General features: G+C 38.7%; 1 protein-coding gene across 8 annotated transcripts in view; it reads left to right on the top strand.

Moving 5' to 3' along the window:
- The window catches only part of KAT2B (lysine acetyltransferase 2B), a 115,546-nt gene that overhangs the window by 62,626 nt on the left and 34,668 nt on the right, over positions 1-18,252 (top strand). For all 8 annotated transcript variants that reach the window (XR_014020968.1, XR_014020969.1, XM_081285326.1 and 5 more), the window contains exons 6-7: positions 7,464-7,655; positions 10,697-10,803. Coding sequence is in view for 6 of the 8 variants with exons in the window: in XM_081285326.1 (XP_081141452.1) it covers positions 7,464-7,655; positions 10,697-10,803 (299 nt within the window). In the remaining 2 variants the exon portion in view is untranslated. The remainder of the gene's footprint in view (positions 1-7,463; positions 7,656-10,696; positions 10,804-18,252) is intronic.

The raw sequence follows: 18,252 nt of genomic DNA, 5'->3' as shown, positions 1-18,252 counted from the left end.
GACCATTCAAAATATAATAACTTACATTTATTTTCATTTAAGTTAAAGTAACCTTGATTTTCCATTCTGTTCTCTGTTTTTGCATCTTTTCCACATTTATATTTTAGAGGCACATCAAACATGTTTCAGGGACCATTACAGAGCTTCAGTGTATCTTTTTCTTCTTCATTTAAAGCAGGCACTGTCTTTTAATAGGCTTTTCAAGACCGCGTGTGCCTAGGTTATTTTCTGAAATAGCAGTTAACTTGGAGAATTGGATATGATTTAAAATATGCTTTGCTCTCCGTCACTGACTTTTTAAAAAAAAAATCAGTAATATCCCTTTTATTTTACCTTCTCCCTCTTTGTACCCTATATGCAATTTATAAAATATTTTCCCCTTAGTAATTTATACTTATAGGAATTATAGATTTCTTCAGAATCAGTTTTTATTAGATCTTCATTTCTGTACCATCTATTTCGGAGTTTTATATTAATAGTAGTTCTTTATTTTTGTAATTATTGTTTAAAATAAGAGTTGGAATAGTAAATCTTAGAAATATGTCTTTCAATCTCATCTGAAAAATTGACAAAGCTTTTTTTTTTTTTTTTTTTTGGTACCAGGGATTGAACCCAGGGATGCTTAACCACTGAATCACATCCCCAGCCCTTTTTATTTTTTAATTAAAGACAGGGTCTTGCTGAGTTGCTCAGGGCCTTGCTAAACTGCTGAGACTGGCTTTGAACTTGCAGTCCCATGTTGAGAGCCACAGCTGAAGGGGCCCCAGCAAACTTCCAGCTGCCAGCAAACTTCCAGCTGCCAGCTGATGATTGGCTCACAGTGGCCCCAGCAACTTCTAGCTGCCAACTGATTGGCTCCTCTGCGGTGATGCTCATTGGGCTGTTTCCCTGCCCTTTCAGACCACGGAGCTGCTCATTGGGGGACTTTTTTACCACAAGTTTATCTTGGAATCAATCCTAGAGGACTGATACCTAACCATATTTGGCAGTCCCAGCCTCCCAAACTGCTGGGATTACAGGTGTGTGCCACCATACTGGGCTAATGCTGAATATTTCTTAAGCTAAAACCCTGATATATTTGTAACTTTTTTTTTTTTTTTTTTTTTTTGTACCAGGGATTGAACCCAGGGGTGCTTAACCATTGAGCCACACCTCAGCCTTTTTTATTTTTTATTTTGACACAGGGTCTCACTAGGTTGCTTAGGGCCTTGCTAAATTGCTGAGGCTGGCTTCGAACTTTTGCACTTCCTACTTCAGCCTCCCAACCTGCTGGAATGCACCACCATGCCTGACTTGGGTATTTGTAACTCTTAACAGAAAGTAATTAGCACATCAAGAAAAAGGAGAATTAAATGTGAAGTAGCACTGGAGACATACTTGTATTTTAGAAAAAAATAAATGCAAGGCCTCATTTGAGAATTACCAAGAAACTGGTGGCACTTATAAATGCTTAAGGAGTAGCAAAAATAGAAATTGGGGTTTGAAGGAGCACTGTTTCATTTGTGTTTTCATCTTTCTCCGCTCTGTGAGCTTTAGACCAGTCTCTTCACCTCCCTGACCTTCAGTTTCTTCCTCTGTCAAGTATCTTGAGTGTCGTGAGTCATCCATAGGAGGTTTGTACATGGTGTCTGGTACAGGATGGGGACTATGAAGATGCTTGTCATCGTTTTGCTCCCACACACGTTGTTCTTTAAAACTCAGTCACTGCCAATGTGGGGCTTTTAAGCTAGAGCCTGAAATGGACAGTTGAATGAGAGTATAATTATTTGAATATCACTTTAGAAACTAAGATAATGGGGAATAGAAAGACAGCAGCAGAGCCCTTTATAGCCCAGTATCCTAAGCCAGCAGCTGAAGGTGGAAGAGTGGAGCCAGACAATGGTGAAGAGAAACCTGCTGGGAGAAGCTGAAATGAATATGCCTTCATGAGTTGTGAAACCTGCTGATTTGTAGGTGGAATGTAGACCTGGAGCCCCTGTCCACAATAAATAAGGAAATGAAGGTAGACAACACCCCACCCTTTCCCCCTCTGTTGCTTGGTATTGATAAAGAAAGGGAAACTGAGAAGAACAACTTCTGAAAATGAGGAGAATCGGTCAGCGATTCAGAATAAAACCTCACTGCTGTGACCACATTTGGGAATTTAAAGAACCACTCAAGACCGCAGCATGGTGTCTCACTGATGCTAAACGTCAACAGAAATGTGCAGTATCCTAGGCGGCAGGCATCACTAGCGGGCTTCCAACCTCTCTACCTCAGTGCTGGTTGGGTTTATCATTTACAGCAATTAGAACAAAGAGGCTGAAGACTTCTGGAGCACAACATTAGCATGAAAATAGGGTGAAATTGGATTCTCTGTGGAAAAGAGTAGACTTGGAAAAGGATTGCTTTCATTACAGAACTAACCTGCCAAGCTTTATCCAATTAAAAAAAAAAAAAATCAAAAGCAGGTTGAACAGTAGAGCTGCTTAAATCATTTACTCACTGTTATAAATAAAACAAAAAGATCAATCTTACTTTTTTTTTTTTAAAGAGAGAGGAGAGGGAGAGAGAGAGAGAGAGAGAGAGAATTTATTTATTTATTTTTTATTTTAGTTCTCGGCGGACACAACATCTTTGTTGGTATGTGGTGCTGAGGATCGAACCCGGGCCGCACGCATGCCAGGCGAGCGCGCTACCGCTTGAGCCACATCCCCAGCCCCTCAATCTTACTTTTAATTGTAAATCAACTATATATTATATGTACATTCCCAGAAATCACTGTGGCTTTAGAGAAAAAATTCTGATCAACTATTTTGAAGTCGCCTGAATTTCAAGATGGTACACTCATGTTATTTCTTCATATAATTCCACGAGGAAATAACATGAAGAGATACTGTCAGGGGAATGTGTTTTCTTACAATACATCTGACCAACAGAATCTGCTATAGGAAAGAGGCAAACAATTGTTGTTTGACTTTGGGTTGTACAGAAATTCTGGAAGTTAGAGATTGTCCCCACATTGGGGAGATGATTCATGAGAATACAGAGCAAGTTAGGACTAGGATGTAGCTCAGTGGTAGAGCACTTGTTGAGCATACATGAGGCCCAGGGTTCCATCCCTACCACTGCAAACAAACAAACCATAGAGCAGGTTAGATACAGTTAACTTGATATTGGGAAATAGTTTCATGTAGTCATTGTTTTGTGAAGTAGAGCTCATCACCATGCATACTGACTATTCTTGATTAGACTTGTATGTCTAGAATAGTAATTATCAGTAAGAAGATCAGCAGCTCAGGAGGCAGGAGATCTAGCTCCTAGTCTGGACTACAGTTCACATTCATTATCCTTTATCCAAAAGTTTTTGGAACCAGAAATATTTCAGATTGGGAATTTAAAATTTTTGAAATATTTGCACAGACTTTTCTGATTGAGCATCCCTAATTTGAAAACTTAATAAGTTTCAGATTTCAAAGCATTTTGGATTTGGGATGCTACATCTGTAGTAATTATCCTTTATTTCCAGTGAACCAGGTGAGTTCAGTTAATTCCTGAAAATTGGATTTTTAGTTCAGCAAGCATAGGAACAAAATGGTCTCTGTGTTCAAATTTTCCAATTCTATTTGCATTTTAAAGAAAATGTTGTTGTAAAACACCAGTAGGATGTAAAAAATCTGACAGTTATTTGAAAAATGAGTAAACAGTATATAAATACTAGGGATTGAACTCAGGGGGTACTCAACCAGTGAGCCATGTTCCCAGCCCTATTTTGTGTTTTATTTAGAGACAGGGTCTCACTGAGTTGCTTAGTGCCTCACCATTGCTGAGGCTGGCTTTGAACTCGCAATTCTCCTGCCTCAGCCTCCCAAGTTGCTGGGATTATAGGCATGCACCATCATGCCCCATTTAAATGCCCTCTTTGTTACATGTAGAAAATGAAGGAAATAGGTTACTTCTGAGGAGAGCTGGTTTTAGCCATTTAGGTAAAATCTTTTCCTGCTGTTGAGCCTTTGGAGGAGGACCTGTGGCCATGCCAGCCCACTTCCTCCTTTCTCACTGTATTCAGTGACCATGTCAGTTAATTAAAACACCACCGATCCTCCCCACCACCGCATGCATTGACCCAGCATCCTTGTCCTAGGTACTGTGCACTTTACAGACTATAAAATAAGATTAATCTTGGAATTAAAGACAAAACTGGAAAGCATAAATCGAGGTCTGCAAAACGGCTCTCAGAGGAAATGAATGGGCACCTATTATTTGAAAAATTTTAGTAGATAATCATAATCTCTACAGTCTTCCTTTAAACCCTGGGAAGATTGAATGACCTGTTAAGCACTTTTGGATAAAATTTTATGATAATATTTATGACCTGTCATATCTGTAGCAGAAATACCATCAGTCTTGGAGGCAGAACAAATCTTTCTGCCATGAGGTTTCCTCCACAGATGGAAAATCTCTTAGTTTTTTTTTTTTTTTTTCCTGTTTTGGAAGTGCTTGGGATTGAACCCAGAGCCTTGCATTTGCCAGGCAGGCCTACCACCGAACCACACCCCTCAGTGCGCTCTAGGTTCTCACCCAGCATTGTCCAGGAGATAAATAATGTAAGCTGCACTGTGATTTTTACGTTTCCTGGTAGCTATATTAAAAAGAATTAATATATAGGAAATCAATTTTAATGTTTTGTTTTGCTCAACATATGAAAAAATATCATCATCTATCTCTATAATCAGTGAAAAATTATCAAGAATGTATTTTTACTTTCTTTGTACTAAGTGTTTTAAATTTGGTGTATATTTTGTGCTTATAATATATCTTCATTTAATTCAGTCACTAAATTTTAAACAATTAAAACAAAATGGAGTACTACTGAAACAATAAAGTTGTGTTTAGTGAAAAAATATTTTACACTGTTTCTATTTAAAAATAAAATTGAAGTCAAGGAAAGAAGATTAATACTTAAGCTCCTCAGTTGTACTAGCTACATTTGAAGTGATAGTTCCAGTTGTGGACGACTATTGTATTAGCATAGATATATGCTAATATAGGATTAGAATATTTTCATCATTGTTGAAAGCTTTATTGAATAGCCCTGGTCTAAGTAGCAGAAGATGGTACACACTTCGTTATACTGTTATGTCTTAAAATAGTCTTGGAGTAATCAGAGTCTCATGAAGCTGAGCTTCTGGTTATTAAGTTTGTCACCTCTTACTTTTGTTGTTTCATAATTGGTTACTTGGGATCTGGTCTCCCCTCAGCCCTAAATAATTTGTTAACTTTATCAAGTGTTAACATTCAGTAAGGCTTGCTTTGTGAGCATGATGAATTTCTCTATAGAGTATCTTATGATTTACAAAATAAATGCTCTTTCTAGTTTTTTTCTGCTACTACACTCACTGCTTTCAGTTTGACGTGACACAGTATAACACACAGGAGCCCATTTCAGTATTGTAAAATGACATTTGGGTATAAATTACAAAGAGAAAACTTGAGAGGAGTAATAGAAAGAGTAGCAGGATTTTAAGATTAAATGTGAATCTGTGCAGATGAGCTAACACAGACGAAAGTTTTCATCTATAAAGGCGAAGCACCACCACCTCCATCACCAACTTATGGGGTAAATATGTGATCATCAGTATTATTCCATTCTAAAGGGCTTGGGGTTCATGGAGCACTTCCTGTGGCAGTTCGGGCACATTAGAAAGCTTCTCCTAATTTAAATAGGAACAGGAAAAGCACACGGGAGGAAAGCTTTTAAGTTTTGAAAAGCAGCCCTATCGTAGAAGAGGATGATTTGGATCTGCTACCAAGAAATAAGTATCTGTGAAATGACGCTTTTGACCAGATTTCCCTGGTTTGGTACCATCCTCTGTGACTCCCATTGTTGCATCCCTTTTGCTGGGTCCTGGGAATTTCATACCTTGCATCTCTAGGAGACTTCCGTGACACCCCTCTGCCCAAAATGACCACAGTTTTGAAAGGTCTTTCATTCTCTAGCTTTCTACATTAAACACCATCAAGTGCCAGCATACCCAGAACTGAAGTCAGATCTCAAGAAAACCCCACATTTCCCTCTGGTCTGAGCTCTCCTGCAGCCTCTTCCAACACTGAAGCGCATTTTCAACTTTGAGTCATTGCAAAGTGTACCTGGCGACAGATGGTGGAAGCTTACTACTTCTGTATTTTGAGAGAGCTTTGAACACTTTTGAAGATCCTATCTTCTAGAGGGAGAAGGGGAGTTGCACAGAAGATGGAAGGAGAACCTCATTGTTATACAGAATACATATGTGATGTTGTAATGAGAAAAAGGAAAAAGAAAAAAAGTGTGTCACATTAGTTTGGATAGAGAGAAAGGATGGGGAGAGGAGGGGAGGAGTAGGGAGGATAGGAAGGACAGCAGAATAGAATAGACAATATGACTGATGTATGTACATTCCATGTATGTATTATATATCAAAATGCATTCTACTGTTATGTATGACTAAAAAAATAAGTAAAAATTTAAAAAGAAATGAAAAAAAAAACTTGGGACATGACAGTCAAGTTCAATCTCTCACTTGAAAATATAGGATTAGAGAAAGAAATTTTCTTGCAAAGGGCCTCACAACTAACCAACAGCAGAAATAATTTTCAAGTATTTGAACATGGTCATACTTATTTGGGATAGGAACAGTGTTACCTTCTATTTACATTCTCATTCCCTTGGAAGAGTTATCAAGCTATCTAAATATTTAGCATAATACTCATAAATGACTTTTATTATACTGCATTATAACTGTTTATACTCTTTATTTTCATAGCTTCTAAGCCACTGACAATACATGCTATCTTAATAAAATGACATTGAAGAGACAAAAACAAAACAAAACAAAAAAGCCCTATCTTCCCACTGTAGCTTTAGTAATATCTGAGTTCTGCTTGGGCATTTTAAAGAAATCTTAAACTTCACTCAGTACTAGTCTGCTGGATTCTGATTCTTTCATCAGTGGGACTTTCTCAGCTTCTCTTTTTTACCTGTTTCTTTTATTTAAACTATTGTTAATTTATGTACCAGAAACTTGAATTATACAATGCGTCTTATACGTGTTATTTCATTTAATATTCAAAGAACTGAATGAATTTGCTATAATTGTTGTCCCTATTTTATAGGTAAGGAAGTATAGACTGAATAACATAAAACTTCCAAAGTTACAAAAAGCCAGTTATGTAGCAAAGCAAGGATTTGATTCCAGGGCTGTTTGACTCTATGACTTAGTGTATGATATAGCAGAATAGGATGATTCTAACAGAACTGGACCCACACAGTGGTTTAAGGGAAATCTATTCTAATTCTCAAGTTCTACTGGCTGGTCATTATGTTCTTGCTTATCATTCATTGCAGGCTTAGTTTCTTGGTGGGGTGGGGTGGGTAATTGTATTGAGAGTCACCATAATAGGATATTTTGCATGAGACACTAAGGGTGCTTGTCTCCTCGTTGCAGGTGGCTGTGTTACTGCAATGTGCCACAGTTCTGTGACAGTCTACCTCGGTATGAAACCACCCAGGTGTTCGGGAGAACATTGCTTCGCTCAGTCTTCACTGTCATGAGGCGACAGCTCCTGGAACAAGCAAGACAGGAAAAAGACAAACTGCCTCTTGAGAAACGAACTCTAATCCTCACCCATTTCCCAAAGTAAGGGAGAACTCTTGCTCTTGCAGAACTTCAGGTTGCTAATACATGTCGAAGCCTGCATAGATAACAAAATCTGGAATGATAAACAAGCATCCTTGGGAAGAAAGTCCCTCAATTTCTTTTGTCCATCTTGGGTGTGTTCCAGTTTTTATTAGCTTGTTAACTGCAACCATTGTCCCTTACAAGTTCCATTCACCTTCCACCATCTGGGCCATTGTCTCTGGGTCTCCTACAGTGGGCCAGCACTTTGTTGTGTGGGAGGATGCATATCCACAGGTTCCATCCACTCAGGTGGTATAAAAGAACTCAAGTGGCTGTTTTTTTTTTTTCATTCCTATTCTCCACCCATCTCTAAGTACTGGTGAACTACCTGCCTCTATCTCTGTTCCACATGCTTTGGAAACTAGACTGTAAGAGCAGAACTGGGTGTGGTGGCACATGCCTGTAATCCCAGTTGCTTGAGAGGCAGAGGCTGGAGGATCAGAAGTTCTAGGCTAGCCTGGACAATTTAGTGAAGCCCTGTCTTTCTTAAAAACAAAAAGGAGGGCTGGCCGGGAGTAGAGGCTTCCTTTAGCATGACCTTTGTATCTCTGCACTCAATTTCTTATAGAATATACATATTCTGGTGCCTCTTACTCTACCAGAGCTCTGAGACATTATCTTTTTAATATCTTTAAATGAAGAGAATGTGTCAAAGCAGAAGAACATTGAAGGGCTGCGCTGTTGGCCTTGGAAATGCATTTTCAATGCTAAGAAGCAAAAATTTAAACCAAAGAGTTTGGCTGCTAGTAAGAGGGACTGAGGGCACAATTGATAACTTGTGGAGCAGAGAGAGTAAGACATGAATGAAACAGTTCACTTTACTGCCTGATCCGTACTTGGTGGGGGAGGGAGAGGGTGTAATTTCAAAAGGCTCTCGATCTAGGTATGATATAGCCTTTTTCCTCACCCTCTTGAGAACTGCTGATTTAGAGAATAGAGTGTGAGAGGAGGTATTATCTTTTTTGACCAGAGGTAATTGAATTGAAATCTGTTTTATTTGAGAAATTAGATTTTTATTACTAAGATATTATTATTGGAGTATCCAATTTTGTGTCTCAGGAAACATGGTTTTAATTGTTAAAAATATAATTCTGGTCCAAATACCAATGATAAAAATGCTTCTCTGATAGAAACTGAAAATTCCTTGGCAGTTTAATCCAAATCCTAAAACTTTGATGGAGGATGTCTTGGATAATGCTGATGGACTTTTCATCTGAACAACAGATATTTCCACATATTTCCTAGCATCCTGATTGTCAGATTGATTTATCCCCAGGAAACCAGCAGATGAGACAAGGCACTTAAACTGCAATTTAAATGTTAACCTCTCAAATGAGTTAAAATTTTTGGGTATGCTCATGCCTTTCAGTGGCTGTATATTAACTGGTCTAAGCTTTTTTCCTTAGATATTGAAGCAGTTCATACTTATTTCTCTATTTGCCTCATAAGTGACATCTTATATATTATGATGATAGTTGCCATTCTGTCTCCAAGCCAAGGAAAAAGGGACAAAGAGTGACCACCCTCCCCCAACACACACACACACCTGTTATGCTGCTCAAAGATAAATTTTAATTACTTTGCATAGTGACAATTTTTTCCCCCACAGCAAATTCATTTTCTTCTTGCAGATATTTGCTAATTATAGTGTGTTTTGTTCTATCAGCCCTCAGTTCTGGCACGCTTATGCTGTTGAGTCAAAAAATCAACGCTGCTTTCTTCTCTGTTACTAATAGTAGGGTAACACTACCACCCACTTCTGCTTTTAAATCCCCTTTCACTGAATATGACAACATTCTAGGCTGTTGGGGATTCAACCTACAGTTTTGAAAGCAGAATCAACACATTTTGAGGTCTGAGGTGTTATTTGAGTCTTGGGATATCTCAGAGTGAGAGCTGGGATCAGCTTGCCAGCATCCATTGAGGACGCTGGCTCTCAGATGCATGATCAGGGCTTTTATCCTTATCTTTTCTGTCCTCATATGCTGTTTTTTTGTGATGCTTGGCTTTAACTTGTGCCTTTCCTCCCCTTATTTTCTATTATTTGCCAGTTTTCTTTAAAAACTTAATATCTGTATTTCACTCTAAAAGTAATAAATGTACATGTTGCAGAAAAGTACATGGTTTAGAGAAGTAAAAAGAAGAAAAAGATCACCTATGGCCTTACTACGGTGAACTACTTTTAGTGCTTTTAGGTATTTCTATTTAAAAAAAAAAAGTTATTTTTATTCTCCATATGTTAGGAAACTCCAGGAGATTATTGTGGGCTTCCAAAACCTGAGATGCTTTTGGTTATAAGATGATGGGAAGTTAGCATAGTAATTAAACACTGGTTCCAATCCTGGCCTTGCCGTTTTGCAGTTATGGGAACTTGGACCAGTTATTTAATCTCGCAGTGTGTTAGTTTTTGCATCTGTAAAATGGGTTTAGTAAGTGATTCTATCTCATGGTATCAATATGAAGATCAAGTGAATTAGTAAGCCTCACCCGCTGATAATACTACCTATCACATAGTGAGAACTACATGTAACCATGTGGTAAATAAAATATATAATACTGTAAGTCTCATGAGGATTCAGTAAGAAGTTCCTGGAGCAATTCAGGCACGAGGCAAACATTCAATCAACATTAGCAACTTTTGTGGTGGCAATACAGTGACAATGACAGCCACATGGAGAGCTGAAATTGTGTGCTGAGTCTCACTGGGGAAGACTAATGCATTTCCATGGTGTAATGTTCTGTGTATTTTATGTTGCATGCAGCTGAATAAGGTCAACAGAGAATAGTTTGTAGAAATGCATTTCTGTATTTAAATATGTTAGGGCTGCCCAAATAAGTCGTCATTTCAGTCTTGATTCCCTAGTGTATTACGAGTTGAAGGTGAGACTCAGAGGTTTAGGGTGATTGCCATAGATGATTAGGGCTTTTGTCCCTCTAATAACACGTTAATTTTTTTTTCACTCTTTTTATCTTACTATTATTTTTACTCTTGTGTTTAGGTTTTTGTCCATGTTAGAGGAAGAAGTTTATAGTCAAAACTCTCCTATCTGGGATCAGGATTTTCTTTCAGCCTCTTCCAGAACCAGCCAGCTAGGAATCCAAACAGGTAAATTTCTTTTAACATTAATTAGCCATCAGGAAGGCCAACTTGAAGTGTTCCTTGTAGCTCATTCTGCATGTCATCAGGAAATTAAAGATTAGAGCCAGCAAAAAAGCAAGCACTTTGGTGAATCTTGCATCTGTATCCTATTAATGAGGAGAAAGTGGGTACAAACCAGAGCCTTGTAACTGTGTCTGTGTCAGTGAGGAGTGCAGGTGCACACCGAGTAGTTAGAACAACAGTAACTGCAGGAAGCCTTAGCTTGCACATTGCAATTTTATGGGAGGTGTAACATACCCGTTGTTCAGCTCTGTAGTCAGCTGCTGGCTTTATTCAGAGATACTTATAATTTCAGTCAATGGCTAAATAGGCCCAGGAATCAAGTCTCAGTCTGGCTTCTTACTCTGTGGTGTCTGTTTTATACATCCACTTACTACCCAGGATAATGGTGGGTTAGTGAGTGGAAGAGAGTGATAATCTTGTTTCAGGATGTGAAATACTTTTCAGTAGGGCAGGGCATCTCTTTCATTTCCTTAGGTCAGCTGGTGGCATCAGTTGGCATTTTGTGAGGAAGGGAGAGAGATGTGTTTTGTAGTCACAGTGATCCCAGGAAAAGGATCTGAATTCCAGCCTTTGACACTTGGAAGACAGAAGTTTGCCCCCCCACCAAAAAAAAAGTGCTGAAGCAACAATTTATGCCTGGCGGTGGGGAAAGACAGAATGTTGAATTTTCCACGTCCAAAGTTTTTCATAGAGCTCTAGCTCATGTTCGTATGGGGGCTTGTGAGTGTTGCCCTCACCAAAGGTTATTTTATTTTTGCTTTAAAAAAATTCAAGTAGAGCCAGGCACGGTGGCACATGCTTGTAATTCCAGTGGCTCATGCTTGTAATTCCAGTGGCTCTAGAGGCTGAGGCAGGAGGATTGTGAGTTCAAAGCCAGCCTCAGCAAAAGTGAGGTGCTAAAGCAACTCAGTGAGATCCTGTCTCTAAATAAAATACAAAAAAAATAAAAAAATAAAAAAATGAAAAAAAAAAGGGCTGGGGATGTGGCTCAGTGGTTGAGTGCTCCTGAGTTCAACCTCTAGTACTCCCTCTCTCTCCCCCAAAATCAAGAGGCTGGGTGTGATGGCACATGCCGATTCCAGCTACTTGGGAGGTTAAGGCAGTAGGATCCCAAGTTGGAGGCCAACCTGGGCAACTTAGCAAGATTCTCTCTCAACATAAAAAATAAAAGGACAGGGGAATGTAACTCAGTGGTAAAACAACCCTAGGTTCAATCCCTAGTATCCCCTCCAAAAAATTTTTGAGATATAATTTGCATACAGTAATGTTCACCCTTTTTAGTGTACTGTGAGTTTTGACAAATACATTTAGTTGATTAACCGTCATTATCATCAAAAGATGGAAGTATCACATCACTCCAGACAGATGCACTTGAGTACCTTCATAGTCCATTCATTGTTATACTCCAGCCCTGGCTGCTCGGTTTTTTTGGTTCCTATAGTTTTGCCTTTTATAGAGTGTCATCTGGAAGGAATCATATAGTATATGCTTTTTTGAGTCTGATGACTTCCAATCAGCAAAATGCATCTGAGGAGTCATTTATGATCTTTTAAAAACCTAAAACCCAAGCATGAATGCAAATATAAATTTAAATATAAATTAAAATTTTTTTTTTTTTTTTCTGTGGGGATACTGGAGATTGAATCCAGGGGTGCTCTACCACTGAGCTACATCCCTAGTTCTTTTTATTTTATTTTATTTTTAAAATTTTGAGATAGGGTCTTGCTAAGTTGTTGAGGCTAGCTGATCAAAAACTTTAAAAAAAAAACAAAACTCTCGCTACCAAAAACATGTCAAAGACACCTTTGTGACCTTTTAGTTTCACCTTAGGTCATAATTTCATGTTTGGTTGAAAACCTACAAGGCCTACCCATTCATATTATACACTCTCTGTAGACTTGAGCTGTCAGTCTGGACACAGTGTTTACTCGACACATTCTCTGTTAATTACTGGCCATTGTTCTCTGAACTTGTGCTATTTATTTTATCTTTTTTTTCTCTCCCTTCTCTTCTTTCTCCCTCTACTCCTTCCTCCTCCTCCTCACACTTCAGCCTCCTCCTCACACTTTAGCCTCCGCCTCCTCCTGCCTCAGCCTCCTGAGTTGTAGGGATTGTAGGCATGTGGTATGGCACCCAGCTCATTTTATCTTTGTCCTGATCCTACTTAGTTTCCAAATGTCATCTCTCCCACAAACTCTTTCCTAATTCCTCCCATGCACCCTTGCTAGGACTATATCTCCTTTCTTCCAGACTTTCTTAGAACCTTGACTGTATCCTATTCTTGATTCTCAAACGTGTCTGCACCCATGGAGATTTGAAATGTTCTGAATTGTGAGTGCCACGCCAAGAGAGTGGGATGTTATTGGCCTGGGGTGCGTGACCTACACGTTGGGACTTTTAAAAGCTCCTAGGTGAAATTCTAATGTGCAGTATTTGAGAATGACTATGTCTTATCGTACTCACCCCATGGTATCCTTGCCCTGTTTTTTTTCTATGTATTTTTTTCTCTTCTATGAATGCAGTTCTTTGATGATCAGAGACCCAGGTTTTCAGTAATAATAATACAATAATAATACTTTTATTAATTGCTTGCCTGTGAAGCTTGAGGCCTGCTTTATGTCTTTAAGCCTTTTCAAAGACCTTGGGAACCTGGAATGATCATCTCTTTTGCATGGTTGAGGACATGGAAGTTCAGAGTTGAGCAACAAGTTGCCCCAGATCACAGCTTATAAGGCGTGGAGCTGGGTTTCATACCTGGGGCTAATTTCTAACTCCTACTCCACCTCAGGAGCCAGAGCTCTACCTGCCCATCGCACTCTCTTGGCGTTCACGGCAGCTGTGCCCTTCAGGCTTGCAGAAGGAATGCGTGAAGAGCGTCATTTCCTCCTTCAGGCAGGGGGACACCAAAGTTATTCAGCTGGATCAGCTTAGCTTTTTTTTTGGAGGGACTCTGGGGAGGATTTTTCCATTTGTGAAAGACCTTTGACCCTTGTCTTTCCCAAATCCTTCCAATCTGCTCAAGTTCTTTTTTTTTTTTTTTTTTATTGTTGGTCGTTCAAAACATTACATAGTTCTTAATATATCATATTTCACAGTTTGATTCAAATGGGTTATGAACTCCCATTTTTACCCCGTATACAGATTGCTGTATCACATCAGTTACACTTCCATTGATTTACATATTGCCATTCTAGTGACTGATGTATTCTGCTGTCTATCCTATTCTCTACTATCCCCCCTCCCCTCCCCTCCCCTCCCCTCCCCTCTCTCTACTCCCTCTACTGTAAATCATTTCTTCCACTTGTATTATTCTTCTCTTACCCCTCATTTCCTCTTATATGTAATTTTGTATAACCCTGAGGATCACCTTCCATTTCCATGCAATTTCCCTTTTCTCTCCCTTTCCCTCCCACCTCTCATCCCTGTTTAATGTTGATCTTTTTCTCAAGCTCTTCATCCCTACCCTGTCCTTGGTTATTCCCCTTATATCAAAGAAGTCATTTGGCATTTGTTTTTTAAGGATTGGCACGCTTCACTTAGCATAATCTGCTCTAATGCCATCCATTTCCCTCCAAATTCTATGATTTTGTCATTTCTTAATGCAGAGTAATACTCCATTGTGTATAAATGCCACATGTTTTTTTATCCATTCATCTATTGAAGGGCATCTAGGTTGGTTCCACAATCTTGCTATCGTGAATTGTGCTGCTATGAACATTGATGTAGTAGTGTCCCTGAAGCATGCTTTTATTAGGTCTTTAGGGAATAGACCGAGAAGGGGAATACCTGGGTCAAATGGTGGTTCCATTCTCTGCTTTCCAAGAAATCTCCATACTGCTTTCCAAATTGGCTGCACCAATTTGCAGTCCCACCAGCAATGAACAAGTGTACCCTTTTCCCCACATCCTCTCCAGCACTTGTTGTTGTTGGACTTCATAATGGCTGCCAATCTTACTGGAGTGAGATGGTATCTTAGGGTGGTTTTGATTTGCATTTCTCTGACTGCCAGCGATGGTGAGGATTTTTTCATGTACTTATTGATTGATTGTATGTCCTCCTCTGAGAAGTGTCTGTCCAGGTCCTTGGCCCATTTGTTGATTGGGTTATTTGTTATCTTATTGTCTAATTTTTTGAGTTCTTTGTATACTCTGGATATTAGGGCTCTATCTGAAGTGTGTGGAGTAAAGATTTGTTCCCAGGATGTAGGCTCCCTGTTTACCTCTCTTATTGTTTCTTTTGCTGAGAAAAAACTTTTTAGTTTGAGTAAGTCCCAATTGTTGATTCTAGTTGTTAACTCTTGCGCTATGGGTGTCCTATTGAGGAATTTGGAGCCCGACCCCACAGTATGTAGATCATAGCCAACTTTTTCTTCTATCAGACGCCGTGTCTCTGATTTAATATCAAGCTCCTTGATCCATTTTGAGTTAACTTTTGTGCATGGCGAGAGAAAGGGATTCAGTTTCATTTTGATGCAAATGGATTTCCAGTTTTCCCAGTACCATTTGTTGAAGATGCTATCCTTCCTCCATTGCATGCTTTTAGCCCCTTTATCAAATATAAGATAGTTGTAGTTTTGTGGATTGGTTACTGTGTCCTCTATTCTGTACCATTGGTCCACCCGCCTGTTTTGGTACCAGTACCATGCTGTTTTTGTTACTATTGCTCTGTAGTATAGTTTGAAGTCTGGTATCACTATACCGCCTGATTCACACTTCTTGCTTAGCATTGTTTTTGCTATTCTGGGTCTTTTATTTTTCCATATAAATTTCATGATTGTTTTATCTATTTCTACAAGAAATGCTGTTGGGATTTTGATTGGCATTGCATTGAACTTATAGAGAGCTTTTGGTAATATCGCCATTTTGATGATGTTAGTTCTGCCTATCCATGAACAGGGTATATTTTTCCATCTTCTAAGGTCTTCTTCTATATCTCTTTTTAGGGTTCTGTAGTTTTCATTGTATAAGTCTTTCACCTCTTTTGTTAGGTTGATTCCCAAGTATTTTATTTTTTTGGGGGATATTGTGAATGGAGTAGTTGTCCTCATTTCCGTTTCAGAGGATTTGTCGCCGATATACAGGAATGCATTTGATTTATGCGTGTTGATTTTATATCCTGCCACTTTGCTGAATTCATTTATTAGCTCTAATAGTTTCTTTGTAGACTCTTTTGGGTCTGCTAGGTATAAAATCATGTCATCTGCAAATAGTGATAATTTAAGTTCTTCTTTTCCTATTTTTATGCCTTTAATTTCTTTCGTCTGTCTAATTGCTCTGGCCAGTGTTTCGAGGACTATGTTGAACAGAAGTGGTGAGAGAGGGCATCCCTGTCTTGTTCCAGATTTTAGAGGGAATGCCTTCAATTTTTCTCCATTCAGAATGATGCTGGCCTGTGGCTTATCATAGATTGCTTTTACAATGTTGAGGTATGATCCTGTTATCCCTAATTTTTCTAGAGTTTTGAACATAAAGGGATGCTGTACTTTGTCGAATGCTTTTTCTGCATCTATCGAGATGATCATATGGTTCTTATTTTTAAGTCTGTTGATGTGGTGAATAACATTTATTGATTTCCGTATATTGAACCAGCCTTGCATCCCAGGGATGAATCCTACTTGATCATGGTGTATAATTTTTTTGATATGTTTTTGAATCCGATTCGCCAGAATTTTATTGAGGATTTTTGCATCTAGGTTCATTAGAGATATTGGTCTGTAGTTTTCTTTCTTTGAAGTGTCTTTGTCTGGTTTAGGTATCAGGGTGATGTTGGCCTCGTAGAATGTCTTTGGAAGTTCTCCCTCTTTTTCTATTTCCTGAAATAGCTTGAAAAGTATTGGTGTTAGTTCCTCTTTAAAGGTTTTGTAAAACTCTGCTGTATACCCATCCGGTCCTGGGCTTTTCTTGGTTGGTAGTCTTTTGATGGTTTCTTCTATTTCCTCTATTGTTATTGGTCTGTTTAGGTTGTCTATATCCTCCTGACTCAATCTGGGCAGATACATATGACTTAAGAAATTTATCTATGCCTTCACTATCTTCTATTTTATTGGAGTATAAGGATTCAAAATAATTTCTGATTATCTTCTGTATTTCTGAAGTGTCTGTTGTGATATTGCCTTTTTCATCCCGTATGCTAGTAATTTGAGTTCTCTCTCTTCTTCTCTTCGTTAGCATGGCTAAGGGTCTGTCGATCTTATTTATTTTTTCAAAGAACCAACTTTTAGTTTTTTCAATTTTTTCAATTGTTTCTTTTGTTTCGATTTCATTAATTTCAGCTCTGATTTTAATTATTTCTTGCCTTCTACTTCTTTTTTCTGTTGTGTTGCTCTTCTTTTTCTAGGATTTTGAGATGAAGTATGAGATCATTTATTTGTTGGTTTTTTCTTTTTCTAAGGAATGAAATCCAAGCAATGAATTTTCCTCTTAGAACTGCTTTCAATGTGTCCCATAGATTCCGATATGTTGTGTCTGTGTTTTCATTTAACTCTAAGAAGTTTTTAATTTCCTCCTTGATGTCTTCTAAAACCCATTGATCATTCAGTAACCTATTGTTCATTCTCCAAGTGATGCATGATTTTTCATTCCTTCTTTCATCGTTGATTTTCAGTTTCGTTCCATTATGATCAGATAAGATGCATGGTATTATCTCTACTCCTTTATATTGTCTAAGAGTTGCCCTGTGACATAGTATATGATCTATGTTTGAGAAGGATCCATGTGCTGCTGAGAAAAAAGTGTAACTGCTTGATGTTGGGTGGTATATTCTATATAAGTCAATTAAGTCTAGGTTATTAATTGTGTTATTGAGTTCTATAGTTTCCTTATTTAACTTTTGTTTGGAAGATCTGTCCAGTGGTGAGAGAGGTGTGTTGAAGTCTCCCATGATTATTGTATGGTGGTCTATTAGACTCTTGAACTTGAGAAGAGTTTGCTTGATGAACATAGCTGCACCATTGTTTGGGGTATATATATTTATGATTGTTATGTCTTGTTGGTGTATGGTTCCCTTGAGCAGTATGTAGTGTCCCTCTTTATCCCTTTTGATTAACTTTGGCTTGAAATCTATTTTATTAGATATGAGTATGGACACTCCTGCTTGTTTCCGCAGTCCATATGAGTGATATGATTTTTCCCAATCTTTCACCTTCAGTCTATGTATATCTTTTCCTATCAAATGCGTCTCCTGTAGGCAGCATATTGTTGGGTCTTGTTTTGTGATCCATTCTACAGCTCCCCTCTGCCCCTCTGGCCCCCACTGCACCCAGCAGGACCCGGACCGAGAAGCAGTTACCGCGGGGTCCCCGTCCCTGGGCCAAAGCCGCTCCGGGAGCCAGAACCCGGCCTCTCCGAGCCCGGTGCACGCTCAGCTAGGAGCAGGCTCCAAGGAGCGATCTCC

The sequence above is a fragment of the Spermophilus citellus genome (assembly GCF_964194105.1).
Source record: "Spermophilus citellus genome assembly, chromosome: 3".
In the NCBI taxonomy this organism is placed as follows: domain Eukaryota; kingdom Metazoa; phylum Chordata; class Mammalia; order Rodentia; family Sciuridae; genus Spermophilus; species Spermophilus citellus.
The sequence above is the reverse complement of the archived record's forward strand: the minus strand, read 5'-3'. Positions and strand labels throughout refer to the sequence as shown.